The 15,300-nt window shown below is 38.0% G+C and overlaps 1 protein-coding gene and 1 long non-coding RNA gene across 7 annotated transcripts in view; one reads left to right on the top strand and one right to left on the bottom strand.

The window, feature by feature from the left end:
* The first annotated feature begins 303 nt into the window (after positions 1-303).
* LOC129628915 (uncharacterized) lies at positions 304-3,879 on the top strand. The gene is made up of 3 exons (XR_008702984.1): positions 304-1,218; positions 3,333-3,424; positions 3,752-3,879. It is a non-coding gene; the product is annotated as an uncharacterized LOC129628915 (long non-coding RNA).
* Positions 3,451-15,300, bottom strand: part of LOC129628912 (vitamin D 25-hydroxylase) — a 30,678-nt gene continuing 18,828 nt past the window's right edge. For 4 of the 6 annotated variants that reach the window (XM_055548534.1, XM_055548531.1, XM_055548536.1 and 1 more), the window contains 3 exons: positions 14,481-15,113; positions 12,572-12,901; positions 7,408-10,309 (listed from right to left, as the gene is read on the bottom strand). In XM_055548534.1, the coding sequence (XP_055404509.1) occupies positions 10,134-10,309; positions 12,572-12,901; positions 14,481-15,113 (1,139 nt within the window). In that variant the 3' untranslated portion in view covers positions 7,408-10,133. Of the gene's footprint in view, positions 3,994-7,407; positions 10,310-12,571; positions 12,902-14,480; positions 15,114-15,300 lie in introns of those variants that run through there. The other 2 variants (XM_055548533.1, XM_055548537.1) reach the window with 2 other exon arrangements.

Raw genomic sequence — 15,300 nt, 5'->3', positions numbered from 1 at the left:
GGACTGATCTCCTTTAGAATTGACTGGTTGGATCTCCTTGCTGTCCAAGGGACTCTCAAGAGTCTTCTCTAACACCACAGTTCAAAAGCATCAATTCTTTGGCTGTTGGTGGGAGGCCTCAATTTCTCTCCAAGTGGGCCTCTCCCCAGGACTTGCTTGAGTGTCATCATGGCATGGTGGCTGGCTTCGTCAGTCAGAGAAACCAAGGTGAAAAGCTGCAATGCTTTTAGACAAGCCTTAGAATTTATGCACCACCACTTTCATCACGTTCTATCCCTCCCACTGCCCAGCTGTGATTAACAAGGTTATTAGACCAGGTGCGGGTCACTGAGGGTATTTTCGGAGATTGGCTACCACGTTCTGTATGTTGCTGTTCCTTGTTTTTTTTTTATGTGATTTATCCTGGAGCTCTCTACAGATCACTACAAAGAAAACTTCCTGACTATAAAGTTAATACTACTATAATAGTATATCCTATTACAGGCTATACTATTCCTCTGTTGATAGATATGTATTGTTACATTGACCTTTTTTGTTCCATTTTGCTATTACAAATAACACATCAGTGAATAACCTGGCACTTATGTCTCTTCTTAAGTGTTCAAGTGTATCTGCAGAGAGATTCTAAGAATTAGAACTGTTCTAAAGCGAAATACATCTATTATTTGATAGATAATGCCGAATTCCCTTCCAGAGGAAATGTGTGTGAATTTGTAATTTCATCACCCACGTATGAAAGGGCATGTTTCAGCACTACCTTCTCAATAGAGATTATTGTCAAGTTCTATTGCAGGAAGAGGGAAGCCTTCCAGGGCCCAAGAGCGAGCACTCGTAAATGTATTGTCCAAGGAGACACATGCACTGAAAAAGCAAGAGATTTTATTGGGAAAGGGTGCCCAGGTGGAGAGCAGACGCATAAGGGAACCCAGAAGAGCTGCTCTGCCACATGGCTCACAGCATCAGGTTTTATGATAATGGGATTAGTTTCCAGATTATCTTTGGCCAATTATTCTGACTCAGAGTCCTTCCTGGTGGTACAGGCATTGCTCAGCCAAGATGAATGAGAGTGAGAATTCTGGGAGGTGGTCGGACATGAGACGTCTCCTTTTGACCTTTCCTGAGTTCTTACGGTTTTTGGTGACTTGTTAATTCCGTGATCCTTACAAGGACCTCCTGTTATAATAACTCAAGCAAATGGTTACCATGGTGGCTGGCCAGGTGGGCAGTTTCAGTCAGTGTGTTTCCCCTAACAGTTCTATGATTTTTGCTATATGATAGATGAGATATGTTATCTTAGTAAAGTTTACATTTGCATTTCTTTTTTTGAGTGAGGTTTAGTTATCTTTTTAGATGTTTACAATGTGGTGTATGTTATGTGAACTGTCATAACTGGCCCTTTGACCAACGCTTCCCTGGTGGCTCAGACAGTAAAGTGTCCACCTACAATGCAGCAGACCTGGGCTCAATCCTGGGTCGGGAAGATCTCCTGGAGAAGGAAATGGCAACCCACTCCAATACTCTTGCATGGAAAATCTCATGGACGGAGGAACCTGGTAGGGTCCATGGGGTTGCAAAGAGTTGGACACGACTGAGCAGCTTCACTTTCTTTTCTTTCTTTCTGACCAATGTTTTTTAATGCATTTATTAAAACTTTTCCTTCAGTGTTCTTATATTAGGGAGATTAGCCATTTGTTGGCAATAAGATTTGCCTATTTCTTCCCAGCTTGTTTCCACTTATACTATTGTTTGCCTTGTAGTGGATTTATGTTGTTGTTTTTATGTTGTGTTTTATGTTTCTATAGTATATCCTGCAATAGAATATGTAAGGCTATATAAAGAATAAACAAGTTTTACATGTAGCAATATGGAGAGATCCCCAGGATAAATCATATTAAACAAAACAAAAAAAAAGTTTACAGAATGTAAACAAAGGAGGCAACAGCCATTCGGCCTTCAGCCATTGCAGCAGCTACCCCCCACCACCCCCACCCCCGCACCCCACCCCCACCACCCGCACCCCTGTGCACACCCTGAATGGACAAAAAACAGGATACTGGCTATAGACAGTTAAGGTGCATGTCAAAGGAAGAGTTTAAATAGGCCCAGACGTGCATCTATCCATAAACAGAAAAGTGCTAAACTCATTAACTTTAGAAGTCTGGTTTTTCCTTAATTAGCAGTAATATTTCAATGTTCGACCACTGAGTTTCTGTTTGCTTGCTTTTTGCAAAAACTCCAATATATCCTGCCTTCTCCCTTATCTCCAAGAGGGCTGTATCTAAGGCTTAAATCCTCAGTAATACCCCAAATAAAGCATAATCCTCAACATTTAGACTGTCCATTTTTTTCAGTCTATAGTAGTAATATCAAGCATATGCCATGGGATATGGGTTCAAATGTTTTAACTGGTTACCAAATGACTAAAAGTAGTCGTACCATTTACTAAAATGTCCATCTTTACTCCACTGACTTGATATTCTTTTATGTACTTGAATTTCTTTCTTTTCAACTCTATCCATGCCATGACAACTATTTTAATTAGCCAAACTCAAAAGTATATTTCAAAACCTGATGGGGTAAAACCCCCACACTGGTATTGTTTGTGGCTATTCTTTTACCTTTTTATGTGAATTTTAGAAACAGCTTGTCTAGTTTTATGGGAAAAGAAAAAGAAACTACACGGTTTCATTAAATTCACACCGTAGCCTAGGGAGAACCAACATCTTTGTGTTGTCTTCTTATCCAAGAACGTATTTATTCAGTTGTCAAAGTCTCCTCATTAGCTCTGTAGGGGAGCAGAATTTGCCACCCTAAAATTCATCTCTATGACATATTGTTTTAAGCTCATTATTTTCAGAGAAATGGCAGACTTGGGGAAATCTCTAAAACCTCAGTGAAGTTTACACTTTTTAGGGAAAACTCCAGTTGTAAGGGTGTCTCTGTACCAGAAAATGAACAAAGCTCCAGAAACTCTCGGGAGAAGTCAACGACTTAAATCTGCATCACACTCAGGTGTTCATTGTGCTTTTCTTGGTAACCTCCCAGAACTGACTTTTTCCCACCTTGATCATCCTCTTCTGTCTTTAGCTGAGAAAGGTATTTAACCTGAGGGCTTCAGCCATTTTGGCAATACTCAGTGTTCTGAGGCCCCTCCCACCCATGTATATATGTTTTTAAATTGTTTGATTTTTTGTTAATCTCTCAATTTAATTCTTAGATATACAAGAGGAATGCAGAAATGTACAGGAAAATTTCTTTCTCCCTGACAGCTCCTTCAGGAATGTTTTAATGTTTTCCCCACTCATCTTTTGCATGTTCTTGTTGTTTATAAGGGACTTCCCTGGTGGCTCAGCTGGTAAAGAATCTGCCTGCAATGTGGGAGACCTGGGTTTGATCCCTGGGTTGGGAAGATCCCCTAGAGAAGGTAAAGGCTACCCACTCCAGTATTTATGTTTATTATGTTATGTTTATTCCAAGTATTTTATTTTTTTTGAAATTGAAAAATAGTAGTTTTTCTTCCATATATCTACTAATGGTTGCTGTAATATGTAACAGCTATTGATTTTTTATATGTAAATCTTATATTCTGCTAAGTCATGCTGACTCTTTGTGACCCCCATGGACTGCAGCATACCTGGATTCCTGGTCCTTAGTATCTCCTGGAGTTTGCTCAAACTCATGTCCATTGAGTTGGTGATATCATCCATTTCATCCTCTGCTGCCCCCTTCTCCTTCCCTCAATCTTTTCCAGCATCAGGGTCTTTTCCAATGAATCAGCTCTTTGCATCAAGTGGCCAAAGTACTGGAGATTCAGCTTCAGCATCAGTCCTTCCAATGAAGATTCAGGATTGATTTCCTTTAGGACTGACTGGTTTGATCTCCTTGCTGTCCAAGGGACTCTCAAGAGTCTTCTCCAACACCACAGTTCAAAAGCATCAATTCTTCGGTGCTCAGCCTTCCTTCTGGTCCAACTCTCACACCTGTACATGATTACTGGAAAAATCATAGCTTTGATGATAGGAACCTTTGTCAGCAAATATCCTATTACTTTATTAAATAATCTTACTTTCTATTTCTTTTCATAGATTGTACAGGAATACAGTCATATTATCTGCAAATAAAAAGTTTTACTCTCTCAAAGTCTCTTAATCCAATGTTGTTACCATGCTAGTGAACACCTTCAATACAATGTGAAAACAGAATGGTGAAAGTGGACTCATTTTCTTGTTTGTAACTTTAAGGGAATCCCTCCAATATTTTCACATCAGTTTTGGAATGTGTATATATAATACATGATGAGGGACAGGGAGGCCTGGCATGCTGGCAGTCCATGGGGTTGCAAAGAGTCAGACACAACTGGGCAACTGAACAACATCATATATAATACACATTATACTTATATATATATAATGTATATACTATTTGCTATATATATAGTATATTGTAGAGTATATATATGTTGTTTGCGTGTGTGGGTGTGTGTGTATATATATATATGTTTTGTGTGTGTGTGTCACACCATGAAGCATGTGGGATCTTAGTTCCCTGACTAGATAGTGAACCTCCACCATTGCGTTATGCTTGGAGTCTTAACCACTGTACCACCAGGGAAGTCCCCTAGAGGTGTATACATGTATATACTGATGTATTCATTCTATCAATTTGTATTTCACTCAATGCTAAATTTTGTCAAATGTATGAGCTTGTCCATATGAATTTTCTCTGTAAATGATTAATAATAACATTTTCTAATATTGTAACCATTCATATATTCCCAGAGTAACGACTTAATTGGAATGTATTAATTTTTAACTGTACTATTGAATCCTTTCTTAACAACTTATTTGCTGCTGCTGCTGCTAAGTCACTTCAGTCGTGTCTGACTCCGTGCGACCCCATAGACGGCCTCCCACCAGGCTCCTCTGTCTCTGGGATTCTCCAGGCAAGAACACTGGAGTGGGTCGCCATTTCCTTCTCCATAACTTATTTAGAACATTTAAACTGACATCCAGGGGACTTCCCTGGTGGTCCAGTGATTCAGACTCTGTGCTTCCAATGCAATGGACACAGGTTGATCCCTGATCTGGAAACTAAGATGCCAAATGCTGAGTGGAGCAGCCAAAAAAAAAAAAATTTTCCTTTTCATTTCTCTGCTCTCTCTCACTCTCTCTAGTCACTAAGTTGTGTCTGACTTGTGCAACCCATGGACTGTAGCCTGCCAGGCTCCTCTGTCCATGGAATTCTCCAGGCAAGAATACTAGAGTGGGTTGCCATTTCCTTCTCCATTCTATGCTCTAGAAGAGCTCAAATAGTTTTCTGAAGGTCATCTTTGGCAACTTTTTCTCTTATGAAAACTAGACTTTGGTAAATTATGTTTTCATGGAGATTATCCATTTCATTCAGGTCTTCAAACTTCTTTGCACTGAGTTCTACAAATCAATTTCTTACGATGATTAAAATTCTCTTTCTGGAAAGAGATATAACTTTATGAACATTAAATTTGAAATGCAGAAAATTTTCATTTATCACAAAATATTGTTTGTAGTGTTCCTCCCAATATTTTATCATCAAAAATTTCAAACAGAAAAGTTGAAAGAATTATAGAAGAAATACCCTTAAACAATCTAGATGCTAGAATTTACATTTTCCTATATTGCTTTATCACATATTGATCCATTTACCCTAATTCCCCTCATTCAGCCATTCTTTTTTTTAACCATGCATGTAAAAGTGTAAAAACCATTAACTTGGGGTCATACAAAACAGATGGTGGGCCAAATTTCACCTGTGAAGTATAAAACTGTTGACCCCTGATTTAGCATATAGATTTTTTAAAAAAGGATACACCCTGTTGGTCTTATTTTCTATTGTCTAACTCATTAATTCCTGTTTATCCAGAATTCGTCATTTCTTCCTTCTACTTTCCTTTGGTTTGCTGTTTTTCTAATTTAAAAAAAGCATGCCTAGCTCATCCTCAAGATTTATTTTTTTCATTTAAACAAGTACATAGGACCATGAATTTTCTTCTGAAGACAACTGCAGCTGTATTCCATAGATTCTGATGTTTTTATCATGTTTTCTAGAAATTCTCCAATTATTGTTTGCATTTTCCCCTTGTCCAATGATTATTTTACAATTTTAATTTCAAGATACGAAGGCAATCTTGGTTTTTGGTTTTATTATTCTGTTATTAATACCCATTCTTATTATCTTATGTTCAGAAAATGAAATCTGTAATATTTATACTTCTGAAATTTTTCAAAGTTCAACTTTTGATCCATTGCATGGCCAATTTTCATCAACATGTATAAAAATGACATACTCTATTATCAGATATAAAATTTGATGTATATTCCTCAGTTCTACCTTACTGATTATGTAATACAGATGACTTTTTTTTTTTTTTTTGCCTCTCTGTAGGGCACGCAGGATCTTAGTTTCCCAACAAAGGACTGAACCTGTGCTCCCTGCAGTGGAAGAGTGGAGTCCTAACCACTGAACAACCAGGGAATTCTTAGTATAGGTCTTCTTTATCTTCATTTTTTGAGATCCACTTGTTTTGTCTTAGGTTGAGAGAAGTGAATTAGTTTCTTAGTATTAATATACATCCATACATTTTTCCTTGTACCTCTTGCCATTTTTGCTTCATGAAAGATGCTGCTTTTTGGTGCAACAGTTATTCATAATTATTATAACTTCTTCTAGAATCAGAGTCTTTAGGATTAAAGACCAAATTTCTTTGTCTTGCTTATGCTTTCTGCCTTGAATTCTACCTCGTTTTATTAAGATCATGAGTCATGCTTTCTATTTGCATTTGCCTGGTATGACCTTACTCATCCTTATATTCTTAACTTTTTATCTTTTTTTTTAGATGTCTCTCATATACAACATAACTATATCATCAAGTTATCTCTGTGATCCAATTTGAATATGGTTTTAATAGGTAAGATAAGCCTATTTAGTTCTCTCATATAATCTGTTCTTTATTAAAATATTAATTTTAGTTCTGACATTTAGGAAGGCTTGTATTTTTTTTTTTTTTTGTGGCCTTGTATTTTTGATTTAGTGGTCATCTTTATGCTTTTACCTTTATATAATATGTTTGGATAATATCTGCTTCTCTTCTAAGAATAATAAATTCACATGGACATTTTCTTCTTCCATGTCCTCCAGTACCCAATTTTAAGCAGTATTACTACCATTTACTTTTGTACTCTTAAATTTACTCACACATTTACTACTTGATTTGTCAAATTATATCCTTTGACTTCTAACTATTATACATGAAGCAATGAGATTTATTCTACTTTCCACCTTTTTTTCTTTCATTTATTTTTGTTAAGATACATTATTTCCACACTGTCAGAGTATAAACTTTTACATATTATTTTGTTGCACATATTCCAACCTTTGTTTTAGTCTTAGTACTATAGTTAAATATTTTCAATTCTTAACACTGGCCCTTTTGCTGATGTCTCCCCAGTCATCACTTGGTTGACTGAAATTTGCCCTCCCACCTGATTAATCATTTGCATTATGTAGAACTTTAGGTCCAAAATCAGACCAAATTAAGGGGCTGCCAATCGACAGCTCCAATCCCTATGTAGGAGCACCACTAGCTCCCAGACATAGAACTCAATTTATTTAGACATTTACTTTAGCACTGGGAGCACATTCTATAGCTGCACAAACAAGAAGGGAAAGCAGGGTGGGGACAGGAGCATCAACATGATTTCTTTCCACTCTTGCTGTCCTTATGTACTACTCTCCTTCGCCACTTGCTTTTTCCATAATCAGCTGTGAAGAATGAGCTCCCATCTCTACCTCAGGCTTTGTCTATGCATGGTCCTATCTGTGGTTCTTTCAATATTATCCCATTTACATTCCATCTTTTAGAACCTGGAAGTAGCTGATTCACTAATATATCCCTCCAACCCCATCATCAATGCCTTTATCCCTTTTTCTATCCTTATGGTTATTTCAGTGGCATTTGTAAAGAAATAAGTATGCTCAGTTGCTATCTTAAACCATAAGTGAATTCTAACATTTTAAGTTAGTAGCTCACCACTGACTGATCAGAGAGAAGGCCTTCTCACTATAGTAGATCGATAGTCTGTTACAATGTAGTTCTAAAAAGGAAATATTGTCCATTATGGATTACTTACTAAATTCATGTTAATTTATATTTTTCTAAAATTGCAGTATTTTACTTTTACCAGTTAATTGGCTGAAAAGAGTCAAGAGCTGACAGTATGAAAACAGCTTTATGAACTGTAAGTTCAGTTCAGTTGAGTCACTCATATGAACTATAAAGCACAGTATAAATTATTGGGTGTGAGTAAAAAGAATAAGAGATGGTCTGATGACCTCCTGACAAGAATGTGCCTCTTACAAAGAAGCCCCTTCATCCCTCTTCAGAAGAGAATACATAAAAAGAAGCACCTGGTACAGAGTCGCAGTTCTTACCTCATGGATATGAAATGCCCAGAATGCCATTGTTAGCCATGTGCTAACTAGGACTCTGGCAAAGTCAGCAAGACTCCACCACCCACAGCAGGAAAAACAAGGCTTACAAAAGGATGTTCCTTCAGATGGAAGCACTAAAAGCATTCTGAATCAGGATGAATGAGGAACCATCCCAATAAACAGTTTGGATTAAAAAAATACATGGATGAGGTGAAAGAGGGTTATGCTTTTCATTTCCCTGTCTGAATGCCTACTTCCTTGGCCATAAAATGAGCACATCAAGTGAGATTAGACCTCTTCTAACATTAACAAGTTGTGAATCTACATATTTAAATAATTTTCATCAGGTTTTAATTAACTTGATTAGGGAAAAATACAACATTTCCTTAGATGCAAGGTAAAGAAAATAAATAGCATATATATATCTCACATTTTATTAATCTAATCATTTGTTACTGGGTACTTGGGTTGCTTCCATGTTCACAAGACAGGTTTTTTTGTTTTTATTTTGTTTTTTTGGCCATATATCATGTGGGATCTTGGTTCCCTGACCAGCGATCGAACCTGTGTCCCTTGCATTGGAACCACAGAGTCTTAACCAATGGACTGATAGGGAAGTCCCAAGACATAGTGTTAATGAGTGGACACATAGCTTAGTTAGGACCTATGGGACATAAAGAACAGTCTTAAGGAAACATCTGAAAAGCTCCCTTACTCTCCCCAAAACAATCCAAGCTCAGTATCTTGAAAGGACATGGGCAAAGAACATGTACTTCCATAAGCCAGCCTTAAGATAAAGCTAGTATCATCTGGAAAGCAAACTTGAGGGATGTGAAGAAACAGGATCTTTATTACACCATGAAGCATCTAGGTCATGCTACCTATCATTTTTAAATACATTATTATATATCATTATCAATATCATATCATTATTATATATCATAGGAACCCTCATATGTAGGAAGAATGATACAACTTATGAAACTATAGTAGGAAGTAAGACTTGAAAGTATTAGCAGGTTTTATATTAAATATACTGTATAATATATATTCTGTCATCTATCACTGAGTCTAATAAAATATCTCTGTAGTCCAAACTCACTTATTTGGGTTCTAATTTCTTTAGTCCACTATGAAACCGGACTGGATTGTGTGGTAACACAATCTGTTAATGACAATACCTGATTAGAAAGGAGCTGGCACTGGCAGCTATTTGAAGCAAATCAGAATAGACTGCACCTCTGTTTTCCTCAGATAATTCCACCTTATAAGTCATAAGACTTATAAGGAAAAAACAATAGCTAAGGCATATTATTGAGCTTCTCTTGTAGCTCAGTCGGTAATGAATTTGCCTGCAGTGCAGGAGACCCAGGTTTGATCCCTGGGTTGGGAAGATCCCCTGGAGAAGGAAATGGCAACCCACTACAGTATCCTTACCTGGAAAATCTCATGGACAGAGGAGCCTGGTGGGCTGCAGTCCATGGGGTCGCAAAGAGTTGGGCACGACTGAGAGACTAACACTAATGCATATTATTATGGTAGGTGTTTTTAAAGAAACATCTCTGTTCACTTGGTTTTATGATGCTGTGATTCCTGTCCAAACACAGGAATTAAATAAGGTTTGGGGGTGAGGCAAACAACTTGTTCCACAAAACATCTGTGTACTTTCAGCGTCTTTCTGCACAGATGAGGTAGGGCTGGGGTTGCAATGTCATGCCTAACCTGGGCTTCAGATTTGGAACCAGTTCATGTGGAAAATGCAAATGAAACCTCTGAAGCAATGCTGTGAAAAACAGGAACATTTCCATCCGAGCCAGCTGTTCTCCAAGACAATGTCTTCTCCCTAAACAGAAAGCAGGCATAATGGTTTTTTAAAATTATTTACCAAAACTTACGTTTAATACATATCTTTCAGGAACTCTGGTATTTAAAGAATGTTAGAGGAAGTTAAGTGGGCCTTAGGAAGCATCACTAGGAACAAAGCTAGTGGAGGTGATGGAGCTTCCAGTTGAGCTATTTCAAATCCTAAAAGATGATGCTGTGAAAGTGCTGCACTCAACATGTCAGCAAATTTGGAAAACTCTGTTCAAACTACTGCACAATTGCACTCATCTAACACGCTAGTAAAGTAATGCTCAAAATTCTCCAAGCCCGGCTTCAGCAATACGTGAACCGTGAACTTCCAGACGTTCAAGCTGGTTTTAGAAAAGGCAGAGGAACCAGAGATCAAATTGCCAATATCTGCTGCATCATCAAAAAAGCAAGAGAGTTCCAGAAAAACATCTATTTCTGCTTTATTGACTATGCCAAAGCCTTTGACTGTGTGGATCACAACAAACTGTAGAAAATTCTGAGAGAGATGGGAATACCAGACCACCTGACCTGCCTCTTGAGAAATCTGTATGCAGGTCAGGAAGCAACAGTTAGAACTGGACATGGAACAACAGACTGGTTCCAAATAGGAAAAGGAGTACGTCAAGGCTGTATATTGTCACCCTGCTTATTTAACTTATATGCAGAGCACATCCTGAGAAATGCTCGGCTGGATAAAGCACAAGCTAGAATCAAGATTGCCGGGAGAAATATCAATAACCTCAGATATGCAGATGATACCACCTTTATGGCAGAAAGCAAAGAACTAAAGAGCTTTTTGATGAAAGTGAAAGAGGAGAGTAAAAAGTTGGCTTAAAGCTCAACATTCAGAAAACTAAGATCATGGCATCTGGTCCCATCACTTCACGGCAAATAGATGGGGAAACAGTGGAAACAGTGGCTGACTTTGTTTTTTGGGGCTCCAAAATCACTGTAGGTGGTGACTGCAGCCATGATATTAAAAGACGCTTACTCCTTGGCAAGAAAGTTATGACCAGCCTAGACAGTATATTAAAAAGCAGAGACATCACTTTGCCAACAAACATTCGTCTAATCAAAGCTACAGTTTTTCCAATAGTTGTGCATGGATGTGAGAGTTGGACTACAAAGAAAGCTGAGGGCCAAAGGAAGAATTGATGGTTTTGAACTGTGGTACTGAAGACTCTTGAGAGTCCCTTGGACTGCAAGGAGATCCAACCAGTCCATCCTAAAGGAGATTAGTCCTGAGTGTTCATTAGAAGGACTGATGTTGAAGCTGAAACTCCAATACTTTGGCCACCTGATGGGAAGAGCTGACTCATTGAAAAAGACCCTGATGCTGGGAAAGATTGAAAGCGGGAGAAGGCGATGACAGAGGATGAGATGGTTGGGGCATCACTGACTCAATGGACATGAGTCTGGGTAAACTCCAGGAGTTGGTGATGGACAGAGGCCTGGTGTGCTGTGGTCCATGGGGTCGCAAAGAGTTGGACACAACTGAGCGACTGAACTGAGAGGAAGTTATGTTTATTAAAGGATTTTCTTAAGCTCCAAAGAATAGAAATGGGCCCTAGCATTTCAGTTCCCAGGGCCCATTTTTTACCTTCTTTTGTCAGGTCATGTACTTTTGTAAGCTCATTAGTTCCAGTCTCTGCTTCCTTTGCAATGGAGCCTGAGATATGCCATGAAAGATCTAAGGTGTAACACTTAGTTCTATTGACCCGGGAGAAGTTCATTTCATTTCAAATGACTGTATGTGTACCCTTCCCCAGTGAAAAGATTTCTCCAAGCCCTCTTCCATGGGTCTTGTGATCTGTGTACTTTTTCTCAGGAGATGCAATATTTTTGGAGATAAGGTACAATATTAAAAATCAGGAGAGCTAGATTCCAGTTTCACTTTAAATTATGATGCCATTCCTGTCCCTGGGTCTCAGTTTCTTAAGGTGCCTGTTACTGACTTCCAGCTCTACAAATTTTTGATTACAAGTCAAAATTCACAAGCAAGAGAGTTTCAATAAAAGCCAGAGCTTCTCATCAGTTACTTTCTAGCTGCTAAATTATGCCTTGTTTATTTTGAGTAGAAACAGGTGTTAATGACATCTAATTAAACCATTCTCTCCTGTAAGAGTCAATGCTGTTTTCAGAGTTGGGATATTAATTCTACAACAGAATGCTTCAGATTAAGATGTTACACATAATGAATCATCACTATACTTTGTTCTAAAGTTAAGCCCTTGTGAAAAAGCTCTCTTACCTAGGGAAAAGGGAATCAAAGCTTCCTTCTTGGCAAAATGTCCACTGCTGTCCAGAAATCGCTCTGGATAGAATATTTCTGGGTCTCTCCAATACTTTTCATCAAAGTGTACAGAATAAAGATTTGTGATTACTGTTGTGCCTTTAGGAATGGAATAACCACGTACAACTGCATCCTCAGAGGTTGCATGGAAAATCCCCAATGGCACTATGCTACAGAATCTTAAAACTTCATGCAAAACTGCCTCGGTATAAGGCATTTTGCACTTGTCATCCCAAGAAGGCTTCCCACTGGGTCCTATAATTAAGTCAATCTCTTTCTGAACTTGTCCTGTAAGAGAAAAAGTGTTCCCATTATTATGCAATTCTTAGAATTATATCTAAAGTAAACTCTCTTTAGGATAAAACAAAAGATAACCAGCCAACATGGCATGGGTACATTCAGATTCAGATTTTTCATTATCTGGGAGTTCTACTTAAATACATGCCACATATCTTATACAACCAGTACCTAAGACTCCAAGTAACTGTGCTGTGAAATGCACGTAGGTAATAAAAATTAAACAAATCTAGGATTAGAATAACATTACTCTCATCAAGGAAAAGAATGAAGCATTAGAAACTTCAATTAAAAAAAAAAACCAGGGTTGGTAATGTTCATTGCAGCACTATTCACAATAGCTAAGACATGGAAATAACCCAAATATCCATCAACAGTTAAATGGAAAAAGTACATATATATATATATATACACACACACACACATACACATACAATGGAATATTACTCAGTGAATAAAAGGAACATATGTGAGTCTGTTCTAATGAGATGGATGAACCTAGAGCCTATTATACAGAGTGAGGTAAGTCTGAAAGAGAAAAACAAATATTGTATATTAATGCATATATTTGGAATCTAGAAAGATGTTACTGATGAACCTATGTGCAGGGCAGCAAGGGGGACTTGGGCTTCCCTGGGGCTCAGACAGTAAAGAATCTGCCCACAAGGCAGGAGACCTGGGTTTGATCCCTGGGTTGGCAAGATCCCCTGGAGAAGGGAATGGCTACCCACTCCAGTATTCTGGCCTGGTCAATTCCATAGACAGAGGAGCCTAGTGGGCTATATACAGTCCATGGGGTCACAAAGAGTTGGGCACAACTGAGTGACTTTCACTTTCAATGGAAACACAGACATGGAAAACAGACTTGTGGGCACAGGGTTGGGGGTAAGGAAAGGGTGGGACAAATGGAGAGTAGTATGGAAACATATAGACTACCACATGTAAATAGTCAGTGGGAATTCAAATCTGGGCTCTGTAACAACCTAGAGAGGTGGGCTGGGGTGGGAGGTTAGGAGGGAGGTTCAAGAAGCAGGGGACATATGTATACCTATGGTTGATTCATGTTGATGTATGGCAGAAACCAACACAATATTGTAAAACAATCATCCTTCAATTAAAAATAAATAATAATTTTTAAAAAGCCAGGGTTGGGACTTTCCTGGCAGTTCAGCTATAAAGACTATATGCTTCCACTGCAGAGGGCATGGGTTCAATCCTTGGTTGGGGAACTAAGATTCTGGATGTTGCGTGGTGTAACCAAAACCAAACCAAACCAAACAAACAAAAATTCCCAAAAAACTAGGGTTCAGGTTCTGGCTTAGAACTAGAAGGAAGTGGGCAAATCAGTCACTTAGCCTTTTCCCTCATTTATAATATAGGTATTGTAAGATTTATATCTGAGGTTTTTACATGAATTAAGTTTTAAAAACCTTATAGCTATTCAGTACTTCTCTTTCTGGACAGCATAGCAGGAGTTCCTAACTAGAATGCTTTGTATACAGCCAAAGACTGTAAAACATGTGTGAACCCTAAATGTAAGCACAGATCTAAAGATTATGAGAATCCTCACCTTGAATGTTAGGATAAAGGGCCATGAAAAGAACTGCCCACCGCAGCACATTAGTTGTAGTTTCAGTTCCAGCAATGATGAGTTCACCCACAGAGAAAATTAGGTTTTCTTTGGAGAAAGTAGATGATGGGTCATTTTTACTTCTTTCCATCTCATCTAAATAAGCATCAACAAAATGCTGAGGTAACTGCGGTTTTCTGTTGATGGAAGCTTTTTCAATAAGCCTAGAGAGAAAGTCATAGACCACAGCTGCATTTCTAAACAGTTGTTGATGTTTTCCAAAAGGTAAGATGCCAATCCATGGAAAGGCATTATAGAGGAAGACTGTGGCGCTGGCAGCTAGTTCCACATTTTCACTAAATAACTCAATCATGTGCTGAAAATCAGTGTCTTCATAAGTGAATCGTTCTCCAAAAATGACCAAATTGGTTATGTTTGAAACAGCATTTGTTACTAATTGTTTTAAGTCAAAAGGGCTACCATTGTATGTTTCAACAGCATCAATGAAAAATTTGGTTTCTTCTAAGATTTTAGATTCAAAAGATTTCTGGCCATATCCAAAACAGCGAAAGCTATTTACAGCTAATTTTCTGTGATCAACCCATCCTCGGCCATATCTGGAATTCAGTAAGCCTAAAAAAATAAATAAATAAAAGGGATGGTTAGTAATTTTTCTCCCAATTATCTCTTTATAAAACTATTAAAAACTTTTATTAGTCCTACATCCCTGTATCTAACAGTTAAAAATGCTATCGTGGCAGAGTGGGGTTGGGGAAGATGGTTATTCATTCTTCTTCAAATTTTCTATAAAACTAAAACT

This window comes from Bubalus kerabau, chromosome 15, assembly GCF_029407905.1.
Source record: "Bubalus kerabau isolate K-KA32 ecotype Philippines breed swamp buffalo chromosome 15, PCC_UOA_SB_1v2, whole genome shotgun sequence".
In the NCBI taxonomy this organism is placed as follows: Eukaryota; Metazoa; Chordata; class Mammalia; order Artiodactyla; family Bovidae; genus Bubalus; species Bubalus kerabau.
This window is presented reverse-complemented; position numbering and strand designations above follow the sequence as displayed.